At 33.7% G+C, this 26,411-nt stretch overlaps 3 protein-coding genes across 5 annotated transcripts; 1 reads left to right on the top strand and 2 right to left on the bottom strand.

Moving 5' to 3' along the window:
• Nucleotides 1-289: 289 nt before the first annotated feature.
• On the bottom strand, nt 290-16,648 carry LOC131669274 (CAP-Gly domain-containing linker protein 2). Of its 3 annotated transcripts, none has more exons than XM_058944041.1 (19): nt 16,464-16,648; nt 15,589-15,726; nt 10,463-10,615; nt 10,183-10,341; nt 9,267-9,468; nt 8,438-8,642; nt 7,862-7,915; nt 6,575-6,715; nt 6,331-6,495; nt 5,947-5,967; nt 5,195-5,369; nt 4,453-5,124; nt 4,246-4,367; nt 3,862-4,174; nt 1,937-3,776; nt 1,766-1,856; nt 1,265-1,503; nt 1,009-1,187; nt 290-930 (listed from the first exon to the last, which is right to left on the bottom strand). In XM_058944041.1, exons 2-19 carry the CDS (start codon nt 15,686-15,688, stop codon nt 884-886), a joined length of 4,878 nt encoding a protein of 1,625 aa, XP_058800024.1. In that variant the 5' UTR covers nt 15,689-15,726; nt 16,464-16,648; the 3' UTR covers nt 290-883. The 3 variants fall into 3 exon arrangements, with proteins under 3 accessions (XP_058800024.1, XP_058800026.1, XP_058800025.1); XM_058944042.1 differs by lacking the exons at nt 15,589-15,726; nt 16,464-16,648 and adding exons at nt 10,963-11,031; nt 14,149-15,000 and having other exon boundaries at nt 291-930; XM_058944043.1 differs by lacking the exon at nt 7,862-7,915 and having other exon boundaries at nt 16,464-16,647.
• Nucleotides 16,649-16,849: 201 nt separating this feature from the next.
• Nucleotides 16,850-20,284, top strand: LOC131669303 (protein CIP2A homolog). The gene is made up of 9 exons (XM_058944087.1): nt 16,850-17,288; nt 17,359-17,580; nt 17,703-18,199; nt 18,259-18,433; nt 18,507-18,845; nt 18,906-19,111; nt 19,181-19,664; nt 19,728-19,967; nt 20,054-20,284. Exons 1-9 carry the CDS (start codon nt 17,178-17,180, stop codon nt 20,276-20,278), a joined length of 2,499 nt encoding a protein of 832 aa, XP_058800070.1. The 5' UTR covers nt 16,850-17,177; the 3' UTR covers nt 20,279-20,284.
• A 22-nt stretch (nt 20,285-20,306) lies between these two features.
• On the bottom strand, nt 20,307-25,505 carry LOC131669304 (sialin). Its single transcript, XM_058944088.1, has 7 exons — nt 25,071-25,505; nt 23,539-23,765; nt 23,218-23,454; nt 23,053-23,140; nt 22,755-22,975; nt 22,159-22,689; nt 20,307-22,087 (listed from the first exon to the last, which is right to left on the bottom strand). The coding sequence occupies exons 1-7, from the start codon at nt 25,138-25,140 to the stop codon at nt 21,965-21,967; spliced, it is 1,497 nt and encodes a 498-aa protein (XP_058800071.1). The 5' UTR covers nt 25,141-25,505; the 3' UTR covers nt 20,307-21,964.
• Between the last annotated feature and the right edge of the window lie 906 nt (nt 25,506-26,411).

Below are 26,411 nucleotides of genomic sequence, written 5' to 3'. Positions count from 1 at the left end.
AAACGTGAGGACGAAGTTTGCAGAAGTTTATTTACTTAATATTTTAATACTTGCAAGCAATTGTTTTTAAAGATTAAAACATTTTTTCAGAAGATATTTTATAATGATCAAATGATTTTTTGGTAATTCTTTTTACTTACATGTAAGGTCGGTTCTACTAGTAACTCATCAAAGCAAATATAACTCATTGACAAGCATCAGGCAATAAGATTACACAACAACCAAAATATATTTTTGATAGAATCGTCATTTATTTTTAGTATAATATAAATTATTCTTTTAATTTAATTTTTTACAATTATATACAAATTAGCTATTGATTTAATTTCAATAATTAGTTAATTAATTATAGATCAATCATAATGATTCGACTTAATATTAATATTTTGAAAGAGGGAGACTTTGGCAATTTAGTTATTTCTTTATATAAAATGTCCTAAATGAATGCCAACATGATTATTCGAATGATCAATAATTTTGACATATTGTAATATACTTACATTAAAAATAGCAATTGAAAAAAATTCTACTTCAAATTCGGTATCGCGTTTCATTTTTTGTATTATTTACAAATATGATATCGGCTTAACATTTCATGAATTTCAATTAACACTATAAATAACAGTGTACACGACAGACTACTTGGTTAAAAAGAGTTAACTTTTTATAAATTAAGAAGATTTCAATTGGTAGCAGATGAACGATGCAATAAATATAAGCTAAGATCTTTAATAATATTTAAATGTTGTAAAATGAAATGATATGAAATTGTAGATCTTTCTTTAACTAAGTTTGATATAAAAATATAGCATCTAGGATCAACAAGAATACATCCTTTCAACAATTCTGGCAAGATTATCAAATCAAAAACGAGAACCATGCGTTAGAATGTCTCAGTGTCCTCGCAAGCAGAAGTGTCGTGGCCAAACACTATAAAATGAACATAGAATCAAATTGTTATTCAAATGCACGCAGAGAATAATTAAAGGTATGTACTTTCGCACGTACTTTCGCAATTTTCGCAGTACGGTCTTTCTACTAATACTTTTTTCTTATCCATTTTAATCGGCTGTACAGGTTCCGCATCTTGCGCTTGCTTAGGACAATCTTCCGTTTCGTGTAGATCAAATTGATCACATATATCACAGAACATCCTAGGAGGGAGATTTTTTTTCTGAATCATCTTTCTATAAATTACATAAATTGATTATTCAAACTTCGACTTCTAAAAATTATTTTTCGAAATATAAAGTTCTTTATATACAGATTATAATCATCAGCTTCTTGCGACGGAATGCCCATTTCTAAGACTTCAATTTTACACGTTAGTGTTTCGTTTTTACGTTGCATATCAACAATAACAGAGTTCAAAAAATCGATTTGCCCTTTAGCTAACTCGTATTCCTCCTTCAATTTCTCTATATCAACATCCAATCTACTTAAAATAGGTTTTGCACTTTCTTCAGTCTTATCATTAGTAACTTTATGATTTGAGGTATCCTTCTGAAAGATGAAAAACGATGTTTATGGAAAACATTAATGAGCAGTCAATAGTTAAAATAGTACATTCCTAACGGGTGCGTAAGGCCTTTTTGACGAAATGAAAAATTTACAACATGAGCCTCCGGCAGTAACGAGATTTGTCAAAAAGTTTTTTCACATTGGTTACGGGACAGTATTTTTCCGCATTAAAGTCGGAAACAAGCACCGAAGGTGCAATTTGGAGGTTAGAATGTGGAAACAATTATTAAACATGAAAAATTACATTTGTGCTGTTTTTCAGGTTTTCGTTGACAATATTTAATTTCTCAACAATCTCATTGTAACTGGTAGTGAGCTGCTTATTTTCCTTTTCCCTGAAAATACAAAATGATTTTTAATATAACAAAAAATTAATTCCAGTTAACAATTTATTTCACAATTGATTGGTACGAACATTCGCTTTAAATTCTCTTCTAGCAGAGATGTTCTTTCACTACTAAAATTAATTTGCTCTTCAAAGTTTTCAATCTTTTCTTGCAATTTTTGCTCCTTATTCCGTAGCTCAGCTATAGTTTTATCTCTCGACTCAATATGATCTGCTTTTTGAGCTAATAAAATATCTATATTATTCTGCCTTGCCTCATAATCTTGTAATGCCCTTTGCCTAGTTTCACCTAAATCTTTCAATTCACAAATAGTTTGATCTTTCATACTTAAATCTCGTTCATATTTTCTAATAAGCTCATCAGAGGTATTATACTTGTCTATTGCATCCATAACAGCTTTCTCTTGTTGTTCCATAATATTTTGAAGCTTAGTAATGATCATTTCTTTTAAATTTAGTTCTTCTGCATGTCTGACAATCAAATCATCCAATTCTTTTTGCTTTTCCTTAACATCATAGCTAGCTTTCTCATCGTTTGATTTTCTCAATTCAATTATCTTACTTTCTAATTCATTTATCAACTTAACTTTAATATCCAACTTGTCTTTTAAAAAGCTGACATTAGACTCTAAAGTTTTAATACTTTCATTAAGTGATGCTATTTGGTTGACGCTAGATGTCAATTCTTTATCTTTGATTTCTACAAATTCTTGTAGAGTTTGAAGCTGCAGGTTTGTGCTATCAGTGACTCCTTTTTCAGTAGCTAAACTGTTAGTTAACGCTTTAATTTCAGTCTCTTTCAATTCTATGGTAGCTTTAAACTCAGTATACTTTTGTTTCGCCAACTCTTCATAAGCTTTAGATTCTTTCAAAGCAGTATCTAAAGTAGATTTTTCATCTTCTAATTCCTGCTTAAGTTTAGCTATTTCCACTGTCATATGAGATTCTAAATTGGCATTTGATGACTTCAACAAAGTCAATTCTGTTAGAGCATTATTGTATTTAACTTTGATATCTGTAAAACTATTTTTTATTTCCTCTTTTTCTGTTGTTATCTCTTCCAAACTTTTTGTAATTGCTTTAATCTCTTGATCCTTAGAACTTATTACAGATTCCAGTTCTGCTGCATATTGATTCTTGGTATGCAAACTTTCTTCTATTTTTTTAATTGAAGCATCCATTGCCTGTTGATCACTCTTCATCTGAGCATTTAATTTCTCTAAAGTTTCAATATTATCTTTTAACACGGTTTGATCATTACCTTCATCTAAAATTTGCTTTTCTAACTTTGATTTTTCATTCTTATATTTCTCTAGTACTGCAGCAAGTTCTTTTTCTAATTGAGTATTTTTTCCTTGTATTTCTTTCAGTGTATTGTTTAGTTCTAATAATTCAGAGGATTGTTGCTTTAAATCGTCTTGAAGCGTTTTATTCTTTTCAGATATTCGTTGTTCAGTCATTTCACTCTGTGTGAATTTATCTAAAGCATCTTTTACTTTTTCCTTTTCGGCAACTAGTTGCGACTTTATTTCCTCGTTTTCCAAACGCATTTCATCAACTAATGAATTGACTTTGCTTAGATCTCGTTCTAGTACACTTACTTTCATTTCAGTAGCAGTTATAGATTTTTGCAGTTTAAATTCTCTGTCACGTGATTCGTCTAACTCCTTCTCTTTTTGCCGTAAATCTTCGCTATACTTAACTAATTTACCAGATGAATCAACTGATGTACTCACAACATTAGCAATTTCAGTTTCTAGCTTCTCTTTTTTACTAGTTAATTCAGCAACTTTTTCTTCTGCTCTTGCATATTTTTCATTCAATTCTACTACATTCGTTTCGTACATTTTTAATTCACTTTCTAAATTAGTTTTCGTTTGTTCTGACAGAGTCAAAGCATCTCGTAGTTCTGAACAAAAGTAAAAGGTAGTAAGTATAAACTTTTAATTAGTAGTTTTACAATAAAACATAAGTTATTTGATTATATATATTACCTGAAGTTTTTTCGGATAAATGTTTTATTTCTTCATCTTTATTTGCTATAATTGATTTCAAATCAGCTAATTCATTTTCTAAAGCCGTTAATCTTGAAGATTTTTGTGTAACGTCTGCAGTAACATCTTGAATACATTTGTTCTTTGCTTCCATTTGTTCATGAAAATGCCTTCTTAACTCTTCCATTTCTTCGATTTTCGAGCCTTGCATTTTAGACAATTCTAAATCTTTAATTTTTATACACTCATTCAATGTATTCAATTGCTCTTTCATATTATTTAATTCAGCAGTCAGTCTACCAACATCATTTTCCTATAAATAATAAGTATTATCATAAATATCTCCCATTAAAACATAAAACAATTTGTATTTACTACACTAACCAATTTAGTTTTCTGCTCAGTTATAAGTTTGATTTCTTCTTCATATTTATTTTTTAAGTCATCAATTTCTTTATTAAGAGCCAAATTATGGTCATATGAAGAATTCAATTTTACTTTAGATTCTATAGAACAACACAAGAAGTAAAATATATCAAAATCACAAGTATTATTATTGCCATTGATATTATTGAAATGGATATTATTTACCTTCCAAATCAGAAATTAGATTTTTAATTTCATTTTCTCTCGTAGTGCAAAGATTTTTGGAATCATTCAATTCCGCTGATATATTACTAATATCTTGAACCTTTTCACCCAGTTGTTTTGTAACCTGTTCAATCTGATCATCTCTCAAATTTAATTGTATATTAAAAGATTCCGACAATTCTTCGATCTGTTTAGTGTTTTCTGCTTTGAGCTGTTCTAATACACTTTCTTGTATCGTGAATAATTTTTGTTGTTCTGCTTTCAACTCTACTGCTTTTGACTTTATAATTTCATCTTTTTCCTTCAATAATTTTTCTTGTTCTTCAATAAACTTAGTCCGCTCGAACGCACTTTGTTCAGAAACAGTTTTAATTGTTTCTTTTAATTTTTCAATTTCTCGTTCTAATAATTCTGCTTGAGCTTTGAATTTTATTTGCAGTTCATCAATAAACGTACACTTTTCCTGTAACTGTCGAGTAGTTTCTTCGAGTTCTTTTTGTAAATTCAACTTGGATTCTTCTTTATCAAGATTTTCTTGTTCCTTTTCTTGAAGTTTCTTATTCGCTTCATTAATTTCCGTTTCATATTTTTCAACAGTTTTATTTTTTTCCTCTAAAAGCTTTTCAAATTCTTCTTTTGCCTTATTCACATCTCCATAGCGTTTTTGCAAATCTGGCAATTTCATGGAGTTTGTAAGAATAAACGTTGATAAGTAAAATAAGTTATATGTAATACACTTTACCTGAATATTCTGTTTTTCCACCAGATGTTTGTAATTCTAGTCGGAGTTTTGCTAATTCTTCTTCGGCTTCAAATAACTTCGTACTATCTCTTTCAAGTTGTACTACTCTTTCTCTTTCTTCTGATAGCTGTTTTTCAAGGCCTTTGATTTTGTTTTCGTAAACAGCATTTGCAACCTATTTACCCAATATACATTGTAAAATACTTCAAATTATTCTAAACAAGAAAAATCATCTAGACGATGTTTGAAAAGCGCCATAGAAAAGGGGGAAAAAGATTAAGTTTATGCTAATTTATATATTTAATATTTTTTTCAAACAACATTTTTTCTAACAACATAGTAAAACAAAAACAAAAAAACACGACTAATAACATTGAAACTTTCATTTTACGACAAGTTACCGAGTATCTTGCTATTATATATATATACTAAACAGTTGCTCATGAAAATATTTATAAACAATGTTAGATTAAATTAATATACAACAGTAACATTGAAATAACATTTTAACATACAAGTTATACTTTTAAGATTTAAGAAACAAAATAGTAAATATTGAAAGATGCTACATGCGAGGTGAAGAACTATCGATAAAAAGCTACAAACGCATTCATAAGCAAGCAGATAAAATAAAATTTGGCAAGATTGTGCGAAAAGTCAAACAAGATTTCTAATGCGACGATGAAGCAAGCTGTGTAAAATAGAATCTTGAGTGTATCTTCAAACCCAAAAGGCTTCGGGTGTATACTCACACTTTGCTCGGTGTTTTCATTCTGAAAATAAATATAATACGTTTGCCTGGTTAGTCATAGTTGGTCGTATACCGACCGAAAAAAAGAAAAAAAAATAGATTTAGTATTTCCCTACATTTCTAAGAGTCCAGAAAATAAATTTTTTCAAACTTTTTAAAAGAAATGTATTCTTTATTATAAAAAAAATTAATAAATCTAGTTAATTTACTAGTTTATGCTTATCAAGTAAACTATATTAATCTACTTTATCATCAAAGGAGGGACCATCACCATAAGTAAATGTGACGTAATTTATTTTCACTAATAGATTACCGTTAAGATAACAATCGGCTACATTTGTACCCTAAACCACCTAATTTCTAAATTTTACTTAAAGAGTTTTACCTGAATAACGTCCTTGTTTATCGATTCTTCTTCAAATCTAAACAGCAAATCTTCACATTTTCTTCGCTCTTCTTCTAACTGTGTGGTTAGAAGATTTTTCTCCTCCAAAAGTTGAGTTAGAGTATTTTGAGTTTCTCGTGCTGCTTTTTCGGCTTCTTCGCGAAACTACAATTCCAAATTACTAATTAAATTAGATATTACAATTAGAAAATTAGAATGTTGCTTCTAGGCAAATGAAAAATACCTTATCGTATTCTTTTTTCAAGTTAGCAGTAGCTTTTTCAGCCTCATCAGCTTGACTAGCAGCTTTGGTGACTCTTTCGCGCTCTAAGTCTCGTTCTTTGCGTAAAATCTCGATCTCTAACCTCCTGTCCTTCAACAGCTCCTAAAATACGATTGTATAGTTTTAGATTCTCTTTTATTTTCAACGTGAAACACTATTTATTTAATTATACTTGGTGTATTTGTTTGCCATTATGTAAAGCTACTATTATCTAATAAAATTGCAGTTTAACGGGAAATTTTTTTCAACGCTTATGCAAATTAACTTTCTTTCCATTTTATCTGATTCTATAATTACTATAATATGTACTGTTATTTAACTATAAAATACTAGTATGAAAAATCAAAGACAAAAGAGGTATACGATTCAAATTTTATTGTCAAAATTACATAATATTAGCACACATTAGTGTTATTGTAATAATTATTTTTTATACTTATACTCTTCTAAAAGTCGCAGTATTAGAATAATCTATGTATTGGATAGTCTATCCATATAACTATTATAAACTTCTACAATTTGATTCATCTCGTGGTGCCATCTACCTACATATAATTCATATGGCACTTCATTGATGCTACATTTATCTACTTTTGTTATTTTCTATTTTGCTGGAGGATACGAGTATTGTTTTTTATTCAGGCTATTAGTATGCTGAATTTATGATCAAACTTTCAATGCAATACGATAAATTAGCTAAATTAGAGTAATAGATATTGTCATAAAAGGTGCTGTGAAAGTGTTGTTAACTTATTTGTAGATGTAGAACAGATAGATTGTTTGTTTGTAATACGATTTTAATAAGCTACTTGATTGTTATTCGTGTTTTCTTATAAGCGTATTTTCAATGCCCAATATGGATGTATCCAAATACCTACCTTCCGTTTATCAATGCAATTTTAAGAAAGTTAATTAAGATAATCGTGATATTTGTTGTGACGTTATCATATTTTCAATCCCTTTATTTATTTTTTCATTATATTATAGGAAAAGGTATATCGATATATTTTTTATACAACACATTGAAAATTTGTAGTGTATTACGTAGTTGGCATTTTATCTAAAATTCAGCATCGCTACAGCAACATTTACGTCTACGTTCAGTCAAACTGATTTTCAAACTACATTACCATCGCTACACGGATCAAATGAAAGCTTATTATAGGTACACATGCAGCGCTATAGAATAATTGTCAAATACCACTGCAAAGAGCAGGTAAATGGCAAAAAAGAAAACCTTGTTCTCACCTGCGTTGTTTTTCTGGCAGGTGTGGAAGTATGTGGTAAACCAGGTTTCTGTATCTGCAAGACGTCACAAGCTCAAGAAACAAAACCAAAAAAAAGACATGGTAACATTCACATGCGATGTCTACACTTGGAAGTGGGACTCGCATGCAGGGATTATTATTTATTGTCACAATAATAATAAAGTATACATCTTCCTTTTAAAAGTTGTCTGAGATCAAATGCTCCATCGTCAGAATACGGTTCTTGACACATAAAGTTTTGTTTAATACTATAAGTTACAGTATGCTGTTACGTTTCTTTTGGTTTAACTTTGAACTGTGTTTCAAGGAAGTATAACATTCGTTTTTTTTCTTTGTTTGGCAGCTCGTTTTTTTTTATTTTTCTAAATTAATCAAGTAAGCACATTTAATAGCACCGTTGTACTTCCTTTCTAAGGTACTCAATATTGTTATTAAAAAAAATCAACAAAACGAGTTAGTAAAAACACAATCAACAGCCCGTCGATGGCACAGAACGGAAGAGACAGCAGACAAGACAGCCTTGTTGATGGCATCATTCAGGCACGTTGAATCTTACCCTGGAAGCTGTAGACGCAGTGGTGGTGACGCGACTCGCTACGCTTGAAGCGAGAGATTCGCGCGATCCGGCTTTTCGTAGAGAAGCGTTGAGCGCGGCACCGGAAGGTCGTTGCGTTACAGCCGTTGTTCGACGATTCGATGGCGAACGGCTCACCTTGCTACTCGGCGCGAACAGTCCGTACTTTGGACGGCATTCAAAATACCTGTAATTGGTGAGGTGAGCGAATTGCACACGCGGAGACAATTAGTTTGAATTACACAGTTGTCAGTTGTTGCACGTTAGGATAAGTTGTATGTACATTTGACTTGTTTGTTGGGAGTTAGTAGTATTCGTTCCACTCGTAACACTCGAGGTCCATTCGTTAGAAGGGATGAAGACATTGATTTGTTTGATTGCCTTTACAAATGATTCCTATTAAAAGACACTTAGTGATGTTACTTTTATAAGTTACGTCGATTATGAAATATGTTTATTGTTAATTTGGTCCTCATGGAATTGCATACTGTACACCATTTATCGATCGACGATAAAATCAATGTTTCCATGCTTTATAACGCAGACAGCAGCGAGTCAGCTTTTTCCAGCCAGTACCGACATTTAAGAATCAAGAATATCCTGACTTGGCGAATGACTGCTAGAAAGTATCGATCGCGTAAAAATTCTTAGCTTATAGCGTTTCGCGCGAGCTTAGTGAAAGTCGTCGCAAAAGTAAGCATCTCATCGGTGAAAATTGGACCTCAGGAGCCTCGGAAAGCTGCTACGCAATGGTCAAAGTACACCAAATTATCCTAACGGGCAGCGCGACGTTGGGTGGTGATCAGCAGACCTCTTATCGCCGACCGCGCCGTCGTTCTTGCCAACGGGCTCGTCCAATTCCACGCCGCACCAGTCTCCGGCAGCGAATTCCGTGGTGCCGATGTACCTGAGAATACCGGTTTTGCTGCCTTGGCTCGACTGGACGATCACTCGTTGGCCAATTTGTAGATCCCTGGCAGCGGTGGTCGACGCGAGGCTGGTCGTCGATGCGTCTGGGGGTCAAGTCAAAGCACGCGTGCTCGGTATGGCTGTTGCGCTGCGTTTTCATTGGGTTTTTCCTTGGGACCGCGCCGGCAGCCAAGCGTGCGAGGCGTGCGTTTTCGCGAGCGGCCTCGTCGCGGACCGATTAGCAAAGAAGCTTCGCGTTCGAGGTGGCGTCGGCCTTCGGTCGATCGGTGCCGTGCGCATTCGATGCGTAACGCGGCTGCAGCTTCTCTCGGATTTCGCCGTTCGCAGCCAAGGATCGAATAGCGATGTGGCGATGTGCAAACACAACAGGCGGCTTATTAGTCGCAAGTATTTATTTGACCTGATGCATCCTCTCTGCCTAACGTACAACTATCGAGGAGAGTCCAGATCCTTCCGTTAGCTGCGCGCATCTCAGCGAAATGCGACTTGGAAGAAGAGAGCTTCGGTTAATCGTCGGTCGGAAAGAAAAACACGCGGAGACCAAGAGTTGACAGCCGAAGGATCTTGCCTCTCGCTCGCTCTCGCGTGAATTTCTAAGCAAAACAAACGAAGGACAGAGCGTACAGAGGTCGAGTGCTGGGTAAAAACGACACAGGCATGTAGGCGCGCGAAAGGTGCAAGGAGTGCATTGGCGACAGACGGGATGGCGGAGGCAAGAGAAAAAGACGGACAGAGGGCTGCTGGACGAAAGAGGCTTCCTCAGCGCTGCGAGCCGTAGAGCTGACGGTGGTGCTTACTCAGTGAGGGCGACACGGACTTGCCGAAGCTCTCGGCTGGCGAGAAGCAGCTGGTCGAGCTAAGCGGATAGCGAGTCAACCTCGTTAGCCGGGAGAAGATGCCGCGCTTCGGCTCGCACTGGAAGTATCGGGTGCCCGCCACCGAGCCGTCGTTCTTGCCTGGAGCAAACAACCATCTCTTATCACCTGCGCGCTCCTGGCCTGCCGTTTCGAATTTTCCGTGCGCGGCCGACGCGCGCGACCGAAAATTCGAAATGGCGCGATGCGCGCTTGCACTTACCGATGGGCTCATCGAGAACGATGCCAGCCCAGTCTCCAGGGGCGAATTGGGTCTCGCCGATGTAGGCGATTTGACCCGGCTTTGTGCCGCCGACCCAGACGCGATCGCCAATGATAAAACTGTCCGTGTCCTCCGTCAGCACCACGCTATTATCTGTTTAAAGAATACGCATAAGCCATCGTCAACCAGTTTTTTCACCTCTTTTTCACCGGGGGGCACTATTTCAATGGCTCGTGTCATATGCTACTACATCTTTCGCATCGAGTCAAGAGATCGACAGACACTTTTCTATATAATTATTCGTATTCAAGATATGAATGACAGTGACTTCCTGAAATGCATGAAATCCGAGCCAACAAGGTACATACGTGGTCCAGCATAATATCGTGCAATAGACACCGACACAAGTAACATGCACGTCTCAAACAAAAACGACTACCGTGTATACGTACATTTGACTAATAATTTAGCAACGAAAGCCGTGGACTCAAGCAACCTACCTGACCCTCTACGGACTCCAGCCTCGCTCAAACGGCGCCCGTGAGACTCCCAAAGTGGCTCCATGGAATCTGCGCCGTGTCATGCAACATATCAACAAACATCCTACTACAAGCTGTACAGCAAGTACAAAGTGCACGAAAAGCAAACAACTCACCCAACAATTAAGGGATTAATACAATTAATACAATTTAACCAAATTTATTTTGAAATCATTCAAATCCCCACTAACGACGATAAAGTCGCTTATGTATATTTCTCGTGCGACGCAAGTCGCGAGATCCGACCAGTAGAAGACATTTCCAATTGACTTTATCGCATTGACATTAGTTATTAGTATTAATTAGTTTTAGTAATTTTGCGCGTGAAAATCTACGTAACCGGTCGTTGTCTCTCGATTTCTCAGCTGGACGCACGACAGCTAGCAGCGATGAAATTCTGTTTCTGTGTGAGTGTTCTGTTTGAGTGGACACTACGTACAGTGCATGGAAGGGCAAAACGTGCAAAGCCCCGAGCAACACTCAAAGCACATTCGCTCGTAAACATCCATCCGCAGTCAGTTTGCTTGCAGATAGTTCTGACTATATTGCAAATTAATCATCGATGGAACGATGGAACGATAGACGCCGAGATTGCTCGTCTTTTCAAGAACAGATGCGCGCGCGACGCGTAGCGCCGCAGCTGCAAGGGATTACGCAACCATGGACTTGCAAGGCGTTCCGCGCGATCGCAAATTAAAAGGCAGAGGCGGGCGGCCGACGCAACAATGACATTGTTTTTCGGAGTGGCAGTCGCCACGCTGACCCGCGCGTGAAACCCAAGCAGGAAGAGAATCGTGATTCTTCGTAACCAAGAGCGATCGCATTTTGATATCTGAGTATCGCTGAGCTTAGCGAGATGCAATTAGGTATTTATGAAGGCCGTGGGCGTATGCGATAGTAGTAGGTCGCGTCAGCCAGTTATGTCGTGGGTGTTTTGCAAATGGAATTTACGATATCGTATCTTCCACTGTTATGACTGACAACGTTTGTCTGATCTTTTACTTTGTTTTTCCTTACAAACACACCACTGCTGATCATCTTGCTTAATCGACGTTCGTCAAAGTTATAAGCTTACGTATATGGCCTGCGAGTTTTTCTTGTTTTGGCCTTTACTCAATATTTAAATTACCACGATGTGTCTATACGAGGAATGACTTTTTTCTAAGATCTTGTTTCGAGCTTTGATTATTCGCGATGCCTTTTTAAATGCCTTTGATGAATGGTTGCTTCGATCGGCAATATCCTTTCAAGTTAATGCGCGAGTGCTCAAAAGAAGTACGAAATTTCATTTACGACGCTACGATTTATTTCGAAATTGCGAGAATGATCGTAGAATTAATCCGTTTCGCATAGTTTTCTACGACTCGTCAGACTGATTTTTTATTCTTCATTTTTAAATAGTTTTCCATTTATTGTAGTGAAAATACCCAACTACTTGAATCACTTCCAAAGACTTGAATAAATAAAACAAATAATACAATCGATAAAACTAGTGAATGCCAAAACATATCATTTCCTCTCTCTTTCCTCTCTTTCTCTCTCTCTCTCTCTCTCTCTCGCTCTCTCTCGTCAATACGATGACTAACAACAATACTTGCGAGCCATCTAATTAATAGTACTGACACGCCAACTATTGAACATGCCTTATAACCTTCTATCATATATTTTTTATTGCTCTATGGTTCCGTGATTACCATTTACAAGTCGAATCGATATATCGGCGTGTAAAGTGACATCAATCCTTTATTACGTGGTCCTTGGTTAAATCTCTTGCCAACGCTAATTAAGAAAACCCATACGCGTGAGAAAAGCCTTGAATACATTGTTTACATACCTCCAAGGTGCCAGTACGCGAAAACAAAAAAAGGAGGAAACTGTCCGTTGTGTGGGCGGTAATGTTGTGCAACGAAACGTCGCGAATATGGAATCAAAATATTTCCTGGAAACATGCGGCCGCGAACTTTCAGCGCATAGAGATTTCTGAGATTGTAAAGTTTGGTTGCCCCGCGCGCGCTCCAATTAACCTCAGTGTGTAATGGATTTCGAGATAAAATTATCGTTGGTGTTGTAAAGTTTGATTAGTAGTGTAATACTTTTACAATGGCAATTCACGTGATGGCGTGAAATCGCAGCAACATCATCGAATCACCGGTGCGTTGGATGGAGAATCGAGCTCGTGTAATAAAAGCCCAAGTTTCACGAGTGTGAATAAGTTTTTGTAATTTTAGTTTGAGGATAAAATCGAAGATAAGCAACGAAGCTTGAATTTCGACCTCGAAACGATTAACTGAAGCTGGCGGTCGATCATTACAAAACTAAGTCAAACAAAGCCCTCATTAACCCCCTTTTTTGCCAAAACGAACTTTTCGAATGCAAATGCACTCAAGAAGTCAGCACGTTGTTGCATAATGCTATCGGTGAGTTGCATGCGTCACTAAACGATGACTGAGCCGAGACCAATGAGGTAAGATCGCCCTCGATTTCTTGTTATGTACCGACAATGCAACCTCACGAAATAAGTCGAATATCCGAGAGTGATATGCAACATCATTCCGATCGAATGAAAACTAGGAGTGGCTCGACATTTTCGGATTTAACAACTCTTGTCTTGTTTGGGAAGATTTGTGCGTCGATCGTCACGTAAATTTACATTTGCAAATGTAATTAAAATCTCCTCGTTTATCGTTTTAAGAAAATGTATCTTTTACAAGACTGTATTATTTAGTTAATAAGCAGTTTGACTAGCTTTGGTGTGTTTATCATTTTAGCAAATTAAATTCCACGATAACCTACCAGGTCGCTATACGAAAAATACAGCAAGTTTGTCTGCAAAATGATTCGTTGTGTTAGAAAATTCATTAGCGAGTGCGAATATCTAGGTTAATAATTTTTGTGATTTGAAACAATATAAAAGCTATGAAACATTAGCATTGATCAGTATTCGTCGCGCGTTATTTCGCAAAAACAACAACTCGATTAAATCATATTTCAAAACCCAACCCGGGGAAAATAAATATTAATATTCTCTCACGTACACTTTCGTAACAATGATAAAAAAAAGGAAGAAATGAACCCTTTGTTACAACACGTAGACGGATGTTATTGTTATTATTATAAACGAAAGAATTTGTTGGAGACAAGTCTTACGAGTTCTTTTCTTGAACGATCCCGTCTTGACTGCGGCAAATAGATACACTCGAGATTCGCTAAGTCCTCAGGTGTCTGCGGTTCGATCGAGACTCGCGAATGCTTCTTCTCGCGCGCAGCTCGGATACTTGTGTGTACACCATCGGCGCGTGGGCGTCTCGAATCGCACGCGCATTGCTGGCGTACGGTGGGAGAACACATGTATATATATATTTATAGTACATGGTGAAAAGAAATGTACGGCACATTTTTTTCCAATGTTGTCCTTAAACTTCGAGCAACTTTTATTTGTTGTTCTGCAACTATTGATTAAACACATGGTATTTTCCCGCAAATATAGTTTTTATCTTTACCATTTGTGTAGACAGTTTCTTCACGTTTTGGAATCGGAAAGTCGATCTTACGTTGAATGTGCGTGTGCGTACTGCGTGCGTGCGTGTCCGTACGTATATTCTCTTAATTGAATAAAATAATCTCAATATAGATAATATGTGGTAATTTGGTATATTTAGTCACGATTGAATTATACCGATTTTTTCAACTCAATTTTCTAAATCTGTTTCATTTTGAACAAATAATTTTTAGTAGTAATAGATGAATGTAGTCAAACTAATTTTTGTAAAGTTAGAATTCTCAAGATTTTGCCTATTTTGTTAGTAAATAAACTACGCAAATATTAAATCAATGAACAATACTACACACTACGCTTGCACCTCGTGCTGTATACCTTGTACATTGTGCTGCTCTCTCCATTGAAAAGGGATCCCAATGAAAATATTTATTCAAACAGTTCATGCAAGTGGGACAAATAAAAGCTTCTAATAATATACTGAATTCCAACTACTGCGCGGAGAAGGATAATGTACGTTTGAATATTAAATGACAATGGAAGTAGAGCGTTATTATTAATGGTTTTAATATCTTATAATTATTTTTTAATACATTGAAATTGCAATTCAAGTAATTTATTATTAATGATCGGCATATTACTGTTTCATTTTCGAACCTTCTCACGAATTGACCAGAGTAATGTGCACACTTTAATTTTATTACGTTTGTTTAGTCATTGAATGTGACAAGTTAAAGTAATTAATTGTTTGAATAAAAATTGTTCGAAAATTACTCACCTCAGAATTACAAAGCGGAAAAAAGTATAAACGATCAAATATAATAATAAAATGTGTATTGACAACGGTTACTGAGAAATAAAATCTTCTTCAATTTCCAACAAAAATTATTTTATCAAATTAAAACTAAAAATCTAATATTCATTTTAATGAAAATAATAAATTTTCATGATTATTTTTATTTCTCTTGTAAATAATAAATATAATGTGTATAAAAATATAGAATGCTTTAACAAAATAATTTTAAGGAAATCTTTTTTTTCAATACCAATATTTTTCAAAAATACCTTATAAATTGCATTTATAAGCTTACTTGCTGATGGTGATGATGGAATGGCTGGTTTGGGGGTTACTGTACAGCCCGGTCTACCAATTTTTGAAGGCGGTCTGATTCCGGAAGGCTTATCAGCCATTTTTGAACTATTAATTTATGCACTCACTAACAACAATACTAAAACAGCAAAGAAGCACTTTTATTATACTACACTGGTTTTTTCAGAAGCAATGCACATTTTTATGTATCGCAGAAACAAAACTAATTTGCAAACTCTCATTTGGTGAAGTATTGAAATTGGAAAATATAACAGATTTGATTAGTACCAAGTTGAGAGAACAACTGAGTTCAGATAGAACTTTGACATTGCTTGTAACTTTTTTTACGTATCAATTATATGTTAGGCACTGTAGAAGGGTGTGAAATATAACACTGCCACAAGACACTTCAATGATTATTGATTGCTCTGATTACACTACATTAAAAGACAATAGATCAATAAGGTAAAATGATAAGTGTAACTTATCATGTAGGTTGAAACATTGTATTGAGCAACAAATAAAAAACATCCAACTACATAGATGATCTATGATTTCAAAGGTATCATATTTAAGATAGTGTAGTCTACAATGGACAGTTAAAAAACCAATAATTAACAGCTAACAAAGAAGCTCATTCTTTTTATTGTGACCTGATAGCTTGAATAACATCAATTAAATCTAGCTAATAGATCCCACCGATGGACACTACTGATAATTGCAAGTAAAAAGTTCTCGAGGCGGAACGTTAATCTCTCAAAGGTAAAATCAATTTCAATTAAAAAAATGTGCATTGCACTGAGGTTATATCAGTCTATATACAAAATGTTGTAATACGCAGCATCCGTTATTACAACAACAAAATCTACCACGTACACACAGTTTCGAACTTTGATCACAGCACCAGCACGTGCGAACAGTCACAGGTAAATCGAGGCCAATTACGGATACATCGCTCAATTTACAAACAGATATCGCAACTGGTATTATTACGGTGCGATCGCGAGCTTTGAGATCTCAAGCATGACGTTTACGCACATATTTTGCTCACGCGCGCCCTTCTCATGAACGAACGAAGAGTAGAGTAGATTCGTTGTGTGCAATAGTATAATGGTATCTAATCGAAGTTGAAGAATCGTCCGCGTTCGCGTGGTGGCAGTAAAGGACAACCAAAGCGAGGATTGGCGCGTTTAAAAAAGGGAGGGTACGTAGAATATTTAAAAATGAACGGCGCGAGGACTAACGGACAACATCGCGCGCCATGCTTGGATCAAATCACTAAATCGCTTGTAAATTTTTGTGTGGTTTCGCGTGTCGTACTTGCGGTTAGGTTTTCTTTGTCGCGTCTGCTTGGCTAAATTAGTGTTTGTCTAGTGTATTTGTCAGTTATTATTGTGGATCTCCTCATTGCCATTTTTTTTGACAATCAAGTATATATATTGACTGATAACCATTAGCATTTTGTTTGACGTTTCTTCCCTTTGTGCCAATATCGTACTATATATTTGTATGATAGACTAATCAAGATATATGAAAGTATGTTTCAGTGATATACTGTACTAATTGTGACCTGTAAATTAATGTAACAAAATGCCAGAAATCGAGAATTTTCAGTATATACGATCATTTATTTCTGCTGCATCAGAGTATGCAAAACATCCTAATGAGACCTCAGCTTCGATGATACAAAGAAACCTTGATGTATGTATTCAAATATTTATAATTGGAAAGTTATACTATTTATGTTATAATAATGTTGACTTAATTTCAGGCTGTAAGTGCATCATTAGATTATAATATTTTTGATCCTGGTTCGAGTGTGTCTGCACTGTTTTATGTAAGTCTATATGAGATGATGAATACTATGGGATCAAGATCAACTTTGATATGGAATGCTGTAGATGTTTTGCAAACTGCCTGTAAAAATTCAGCAGCTAGACATGCTCTTATTCATACTTATAAATTTGCACCACTTTTAACAAGACTGTTAGAGGTAAGATTTTTTAAATTTGCTTGATTTTTTGATATTCTTTTTTTGATATTCTTGATTTTTTGATATTCTTTTATTAACAAATCCTTTCACATTATATTTTTATGTGCCAATTACTATCTTAGGCTAATTTGACATCAGAAAAACGAATAAGAGCTCTAAAGTTATTACAACAATTAACTTATGGCATTAAAATTTCGTGGCAAGAAGCACACTTACCATATTTGATAAAAACTTTATCTCAATGGGTAATTCAATCTACTGAGGAAGAAGTAATTATGCTATCTCTAAGTGTCTTGGTAAACTTATGTTATAAAAATTTACCAGCAGTTTATGTGTTGATGCGAAGTGTAAATACTAAAACATTTTTGCAAAGTGTAGTTAAAACAAGTGGTCAAAATATTAATATAAGAGTACAGTGCTGCAAGTTATTAATTATTTTAGAACATGCAAACAGTGATATATTAGATTCATATATCTTAGATGTCGCAACAGTGACTTTTACAAATATTATTCCTACTTTAAAAAATCAAGATCCTCTTTTATTGAGGCACATTGTTGATTTTTTTGATGATATAAGGCAAAATGAACGTTTTAGATCAGTTTTATTAGAATATCCCAAGTAAGTCTACAGTTACTGCATTTATTTACTTCACAATGCTAACATATTAATGCTTTTAGTTATTTCAAAGATGTGGAAAATATTTTGGAAACTCTCAAGGATAAATCTGACCAAGAATGTTCTAATCTTATAATGGAATTTCTACTTTCTTTAATGAAGTTGAAAGCAACAGATTTAGTTCAGTTATATCCATCAATTGTGAAAGTTGCTGTGTCACGTGTGCCTATAAACAATGTAATACATTTAATTATAACTCATAAAATAAGTATAAGTATAACATATTTTTTATGAAATATGTATTATATAGGTTTGTACTAATGCATTGGCCTTAATTAGAAATATTGTGGTGGACTCTCGAAGAACCAAAAATAATTTGGAAGTACTAGAGGAACTAGATTTATCAGTATTGACACTTCTAATCAAAGAGGATGATGACATGGATGGAAATCACGAAACAAACACAATTGAAAATGAAAAAAATTTGACAGAACTAATGCAACTCTTTCAAGAGTTAGTTAAGACACCTGCAATAAGAACCAAAGTATTAGAAGTATTGACAGTTCCAAAAATGCAAGGTTTGTTAAGAACTATTCTGGATTCAAGCAATGATTCAAGACTTTTGGAAAAACCAAGAAATCTGTTTCATGTAAGTAGTTATTAAAATAATTTTAATTCAAAATTGAAGAAATTTGAACAAACATTTTAGGATCCATCGACAGATTTTTACATTCATGCATTAGCTCTTGTAGCAGATTTGGCAACTAATAATACTCAGTGGCTTACATTGTATACAGAAATATTAAAGAAGAAAAAAATGCAGATTGTTATGGCTACAGCTTTATTTACTGGAGACAGCGATGTCAAGCAAAAAGTTTTACAATTGACATCTACAGTGGGATATCCACAAGAATGGTAAATTTGAAAGCTTTGCACAGCTTGTATAATAAAGCTAAATATATTTTAGAAATCTATTTTTTCCAGTATATCCGCTGTTGCAAAATGTATGGCAGAACTAGAGCCATTGATTTTAGTTCAACAGAAAACAACTATAACAAAAGTACCAGAAACTTTGGTGCATGGCCATGCTTATGATTCAATTCCACTATTTTCAATGGCTCAAGAAGGAAGACTTGATACATTTATAGCAAAGCTTGAACATGCATTTGAAACTGATAAAGTATCAGATATAACAACATCTGCTGTAATGGAACTATATGAGTATAAAATGGCAACAATGAGACATGCAGAAAGAGCTATGCAAGTTAGTTTAGAAGCAGCTACCAATCATGCCACAAGTCTTCAGCATAGATTAGCCCAGTTGATGGCTCAGTCAGGTCAATTACATCAAGTTTTATTCAATACACAACAATGTTTGGAAGGATCTCAGGCAGAAAAAATTGCATTAAAAAAGAAAATTCAAGAAATAGAAGACAAGACTAAGCACACACATTCAACACAAGCACAGGTATATAAGATTAAGTTTTAGCATAGATTTTATAGTTAAAAATAAACTATTGTATTATTTCAGGAAATCACTGGATTGAAAAAAATTGTTAATGAAAAGGAACATCAAATTTATATTTATAACACGCGTCTGAAAGATTTGGAAAAACAAACTGAAGAAATTCCCATATTAATCGATAGAGTGAAAGAACTGATATCTCAAAATGAACAGCTAAGCGCAAAACTAAAAGAAGTAACGACTGAAAAGCAAGAAATCAGTAAATTACTTCAAAAATTACAAGAATCTATGAATAAAAAAGATCAGGTGCAGTATTGTTAACGTTTATTTCCATTACATACATAAGCTTTTTTCATATATTTATTCAATAATAATACTTTTTATATTTTTAGATTATCGAAGAAAAGAATCGAGAAATTACGTCAAATAATCAAGATATAGCTGCATTAGATCAAGAACTAAAACAGCAAGCTCAGCAGTGTCATATGTACCAAAAGACAATTGCTGAGAAAGAAGCAATGGTCCAAAAATTGCAAAATGATCTGCATGATTTGAGTCGTATGCGTGATATGATTTTTGAGTTAACAGCAAAGAAAAAGGACGATTTAAGCGCTTAAATAATGCGACATAAACGATTTTTTTACGATACTGTACAAATTCAATAACTTTTATGTATAATTTACAAAAATGTCCAATTTATAAACAATAGTACGGTGTAAATATAACTGTTTCCGAAGATAAATGCCTTTATGTATTGTTATTTAAAAAGTAGATTAAATTAAACCATCTATCATTCTTTTTAATTTACAATATTTTTTCACACGACTGGTAAATTATAAAATATCGTAAGGCAGTTGGTTTTCCGTTTTAAATATTACCTATGACAATAATTTATAAGAAGAATCGATAAATTTCTTCAGTCTCTTATAATGATCAATATTTACGTTTACAACTGCTGCAAATGGAATGTTTACATTATATTAATTTTTAAGGATTTCAGATGTATTTTGTACTATATATTGCCTGTAATTTTTGAAATCGTTTCCTTTTTTATTTCATGATCGAGGCAGAGATCTAAAAAAATATTTATATGTTCAGCACTAATGGATGATAATTATTATTAAAATAACTATACTATTTTTTACATATTATATTTTCACTACTTCCATCTCATATATTTTTACAATTGGAATCGTAATATAATCACTAAAATACGTTTCTGATATGTAAACATAGTAATTTATAATTTGCACTTGTCAATTTAGAAGGTTATTTCATTTCACTATTAAACAATTTATTATATCTCGTTCCAGCAAGATCTTAGTCATAAAATGAAATGCATTTTTTCAATACTGAATATTATATTATGAATTATTAAAGCTAATGGTATTATTGGTTTATACATTATTATTTTCAATATTTTATTCCTAAATTTTTCTTAACAATTTATATCTCTAGTTCGTAATCATTAAATTTTTTCATCTAATCACGATCAATCGGAATTTTACTATAATTGACACCAATTGCGCAATAAATATCAAAATTTTTATTAAAATCAACTCTAGTTTTGGTTTGCTTTATATTTACAATAGATAATTGCAAACGGTATACTTTTAGAAAAGTTTAATATTTTCATATAAATTTTTTGTAACATAATTTCGCATTTTTCTTTAGATGTAGACTATGAGTATAGAGTTTGAGAGTCTTTAACACCTTTACATTTTTCTAAAACATACCGTTCACCAAATATGTAACGGTAAATACATATTATATTAACCAATAAGTGGATAAATTATCACAAACGTAAAAAAGTAGATTAAAAATAGATGGAAGGCCATGTTTGCAATTGAGCATACAACGTAGAAAATTTTTTAAGATAAAACGTAATTAACGTAATTGAAATAACGTTATTGTAAAATTTTAAGACATATATTGTAAAGACTTATAGAAAAAAATAAGAGAGCTAATGCGACGAAAATAATAGTGTATAATAGTATTGTCAGCACTCGCATCATTTTCTTAAATCTAAATATTTTGTCTAAGTTATCACCGTTTGATTGAACAAACATTCAAACAAAACAATACTTTTTAAATAGATATACTAATTATACCAATTTTTTTCTTCAAAATATAACAATTTTTAATTGTTTTCAGAATAAGAAAAAAACAATAATCAACATTGTTTTAGAAAATGAATGAAGCTGTCAAAACGTTATAAGCTAAAATGTGCTGAGAGCAAGACGATCCAACGGCATGTCGCTGATCACATTAAGTGTCTTTTTTTTCTTATTAAATACGTGTCATCAATTATTTCCTCGGTTCCAAGACTGCTCCTTTGCTGAAGCGAACAACAAATAGAAGCAATTTGCCCCCAAATTGATGGCTGCCGCAAGCATAAATACTATGTTCCAGCTTTCCATTGATTCCTGCAAAAATAACCGTAAAAAACATCATACCTATTGTCCACGTAAGTAATAAATTACAAAACGCAACTTACATGTTCACCGATGATCAAACTGATAACATAGGGTGCTAAAAATCCACAAGCGTTCGCTAGAGCATTGGTCATGCCATACAAAGTACCCGCGTAGCGAGGTGCAAGAGCAATGTGATTCATTTGATTTCCAGCGTAAACAGCACCATAGAGAGAACCTAAACCTGACAGCATCATCATCACAGTAAATCTATCACATCCAGCCCAGATTACTCCTAAAAAGCCGAGACTGGGTCCTAGTGAGGCTACGCTGTTCCAAAATTTGAACGACGCTAATGGAGAAATAAGATTTCGAGCCAGCAAAGCGTCTGCTAAAGCGGATATCACCAAACCCATGATCCAAGCCGTCAAGTACGGTAAAGCTGATAGGAATGCATCTTGTTCTATGTCTAAACGCAAGATATCATTCATATAGGTTGGCAATTTGGTCAGAAGGGTGTAGAAAGCCCATGACTGGCCACATTGAGTTATAGCTATTGCCCACAGTGGCAAACAGCTTAATATTGATCGCCATGGTACGCTATCATTATTATCCTATTATAAACATATTGTTAGAGGTCACATTTATTTTAGTATTTCAACGAATTGGTTTTATATACCTCATTTTTGGTCTCTACTAGAGACTCTATGTATGCTCTTTCTTGTGGATCGATTCGCGGATGCTTTGCAGGAGTATCAAATACAAATAGCAACCAAAAGACATACCAAATAATTCCTAGACCACCAAATAAATAGAATGATAGGGGCCAGCCATCCCACAGTTCTTGGTCGCATAACCAACCACTCAGTGGCATAGAAATTACAGTTCCAAAGTTTGAACCTGTAAGAGACAAATCATTTAGCAAATAGTGTCACATTAATTTGCTTTAATGCACTCTATACATAGTGTTAACTTACCTGCATAAACTAAAGCTGCAAATTTACTTCTTTCTAAAGGTGGTACCCATTGTGCTAACATACTATGCATAGAAGGGAAGGTAACACCCTGAAAATATATTAAAAATGCAATTATACAATTAAAACTGCATAAGAAAATTGAAATATGCAGAAATTATTATTTACCTCAGTGATACCTTCTGCTATGCGAATGATCAAGAAAGGATAAAAACCCCACATAGCAGCAAAAGGACTGATAACTGTGAGAACTGAAGTTAGGAATACTCCTAATCCATAAACTAATTTTCCACCAACTTTTTCAGCTAATCTTCCACCTGGTACATTTGTTAAAACATAGCCCAGGAAAAATGCACCAAGAATAATGCTTTGATCCTTGTCATTCCAATCAAAGCTTCCTTTACTCTAAAAAATTATATTAGATTATTAATAAGATCTTAACATTAAGTAAAAAATATGATTATTTAAAATACCATCATAGCAACTTACTGGAATAATAGTTTGATTAGGACTAGGAGCATATTCTGAACAATTATTATGTAGACTTGCATTGGTATGATGTGGATTGGTTTTATTTACCATTGCAACAATAGTTACTGATAAATTTACTCGCATTGAATAGACTAGTGCGAATCCAAGAAAACCAAGAAATCCAAAAATTTTTCTTGCCTTTATGCATGATGATGTATCTCTTATTGGATTTTCTGTTGAATAAACTATAATAAAAACATATATTAATATATGAGTCAATAATAATTTTTAGTTAATAGATATAGAAATCATTGCTCTGATATAAAATCAACTCAAAAAGAATTAGCTTTGTGTTTTATACAAAGAGATAATGATGAAACATACACAAGTTAATGTTGATTACAACTCATATGTACATTTTTATTTTAACTTCCGTAAGCAGCTGATTATTACAGCTCATATCATGTTTGCTTACATCACTAGTTTCACAGATATATTCAGAAAAAACCCAAGTTCAATAACGTTAAATTTCATTTTGATACTAGCTTTGTTCTCATGCCAAGCTCCAACAATTTATATAAGTGACTTTGCTTAAAAATTTCAAAAGATATAAGAGGTATTTTGAAAAAAAGAGCAGTTGCAAATCAACAATTAATCATATTTTTATCTGTTACTGACTCAAGTCTTTTCAGTACTAGTGTACAAAGATATTTCTGAGTTAATTTCAAAAGAATAGTACACTATTTTATTTATGTACTTGATTTTATGTATTTTATTTATAATACTAATACTAAAAAAATAACCAAAGCTTTGGTGATAAAACAGGAATTTCATTTTTTTTACAGTATTGTAAAAAATGATATAAAGTTAACTGTAATTTGAATTTATCAGTATGCAATTGAAGAGATGACAATCTTAAAACTGATATTTGTAATTGACAAATATTAGATTACATATAACATTTGTTTAAATAAAAATTATAGAGTACTACAGTCCTAGAAGTATGTCTATATATAGTCACATATCACTTTGTACTATTCTTTGATAGCTTTTTCGAGAGCAATAATTACTGCGTTATTAGCGATTGTACGTTAATAACAGGTTTTAGAAAAAGTAAAGTTGTACAAGCAAGGATATAAAAAAGTCAAAACATTACTTTATAGTGTATAAAAAATATAAATTCGCTTGAATTTATTTCGTGTCATCACCCTATATGAAAGAATTAATGCTTAATTACAGCATTTACCATTATTATTATATATAGTATTGTGTCATTCCGTTACTGTTAGTCAGAGACTCTCCAACAAAGGTACCTATACACTGACAACACGCCCGTGAACAGAAGAAACCTGATTACGACAATGGTAGCAATTGAATATGAATATTTCTTTTTTTAGAACATGTTTAGTTTTATAGTAGGTCCTCAAAAAATTATCTTGACTGAATATAAATATATGAAGAGGAGTACAAATTGATGTTGTAGGTGTCAATGTTAGTATGCGTCAACATAAATAAACACTGAGAGCATAGCAGCAGAATGAAAGATTTACCTTTCTGTAGAGTGTCATTAAGACAAAGTGGATGATCGTCCCTGGAGACGCTGGGATCTAGCACCTCCATGACTCTTTGTCAACACCGTCCTGCTGATTCGTTAAAGCGTCTTATACGTTTTGTTTGTTGTTTCTTGTAGCCTACTCTCGTGGAAGTCTTTTGCGTCGCGGTAAATCGAGAGAGCCTGTGGTGCTAATGACGTTACTGGCTTTCACATCCGAACAGCATATTGCTTTCCTATACTCTGACGCACGAGTACGCCTCTTCGTATCTTATGTCTCGGTCTTGCTCACACACCACTGCACCATCACTGCCGCGACGTACTACTATCTCTTTTTTTCCTCTTTTTACGCTCGTGAATACCGTATGGATATTCTGCGTTGTGTTTTGTCTCACTTACACTTGCAGAAGGCAACTACTTGACTCGCTCATGCGCATTGGAAACGGAGTTCTTTACTCGTGGCGCGCTGTCTGCTCTCTGTTGTGCTCCGTTCGTTTAGCCAATTTGTAGCATGTTTTCCTTGTCGTTTATCAACCTGTGGAGGTGACAACTATCAGCGGATTATGCTTTTGCAAGATAAGAGCTTTATTAAACGATAAAGTTTTCGATTATCGTTGGGTTATCGTAAAATTATATTTTTATTGTTGCGCAAATGTATACAGTTGCGTCAACAGATTTATTATTCAGGTAAGAAGTTGTTTTACCACTTTGTAGAACGCTGTTGTTGGACCGAATCAAATAAATAGTATTTTAAACAGGGATAATTGTTTGACATCTTATTTTCGTTTCAGACCACGCACAGCCATTATCATTTTTTTGATAATTATTTTTTTATATATTCAATTATTATAATGGCACTAATTTATCTATGTAGAAATAGGAAACAATTCTTGGAATAGAGCATATCTATTCTGTTTATGTGAAGCTTTGATTATGGTTTTATGCATACAAAATGAATTAATAACGTCGAATTGGAGAATAACAAGTAGGCTTTACTCAAAATTAAAGAAGACGGGTTAAATTAAGCAGTACTTAAAATTATTTTTGTAAACTTGATTTATCACTTGATTAAGTAAATTTCGTATCTTGTGAGATAGAAATCCATGGTTCGAAAAGTATATTTATTACTTGCACATGTATTTCTTGATGTACAAGTAATACAGCTCGGAGATTGTTTATTAATGTATATTCGATCAGTTATTGAAACAAATTTTAAGTTAACAATGAATATTCGGATAATTATTTTGACAATAACAGTTGATGTCGGACAATCTGATGCACCTACGAATTGGCATATTGATAAAAAATATATCCAAAGAAAAAATAATCAAATATCGAG

This window comes from Phymastichus coffea, unplaced genomic scaffold (genome assembly GCF_024137745.1).
Source record: "Phymastichus coffea isolate CEN01 unplaced genomic scaffold, Cenicafe_Pcof_1.1 PCOF00091, whole genome shotgun sequence".
NCBI classification, from domain to species: Eukaryota; Metazoa; Arthropoda; class Insecta; order Hymenoptera; family Eulophidae; genus Phymastichus; species Phymastichus coffea.
Note: the sequence above shows the minus strand (reverse complement) of the source record. Positions and strands in the feature narration are given on the sequence as shown.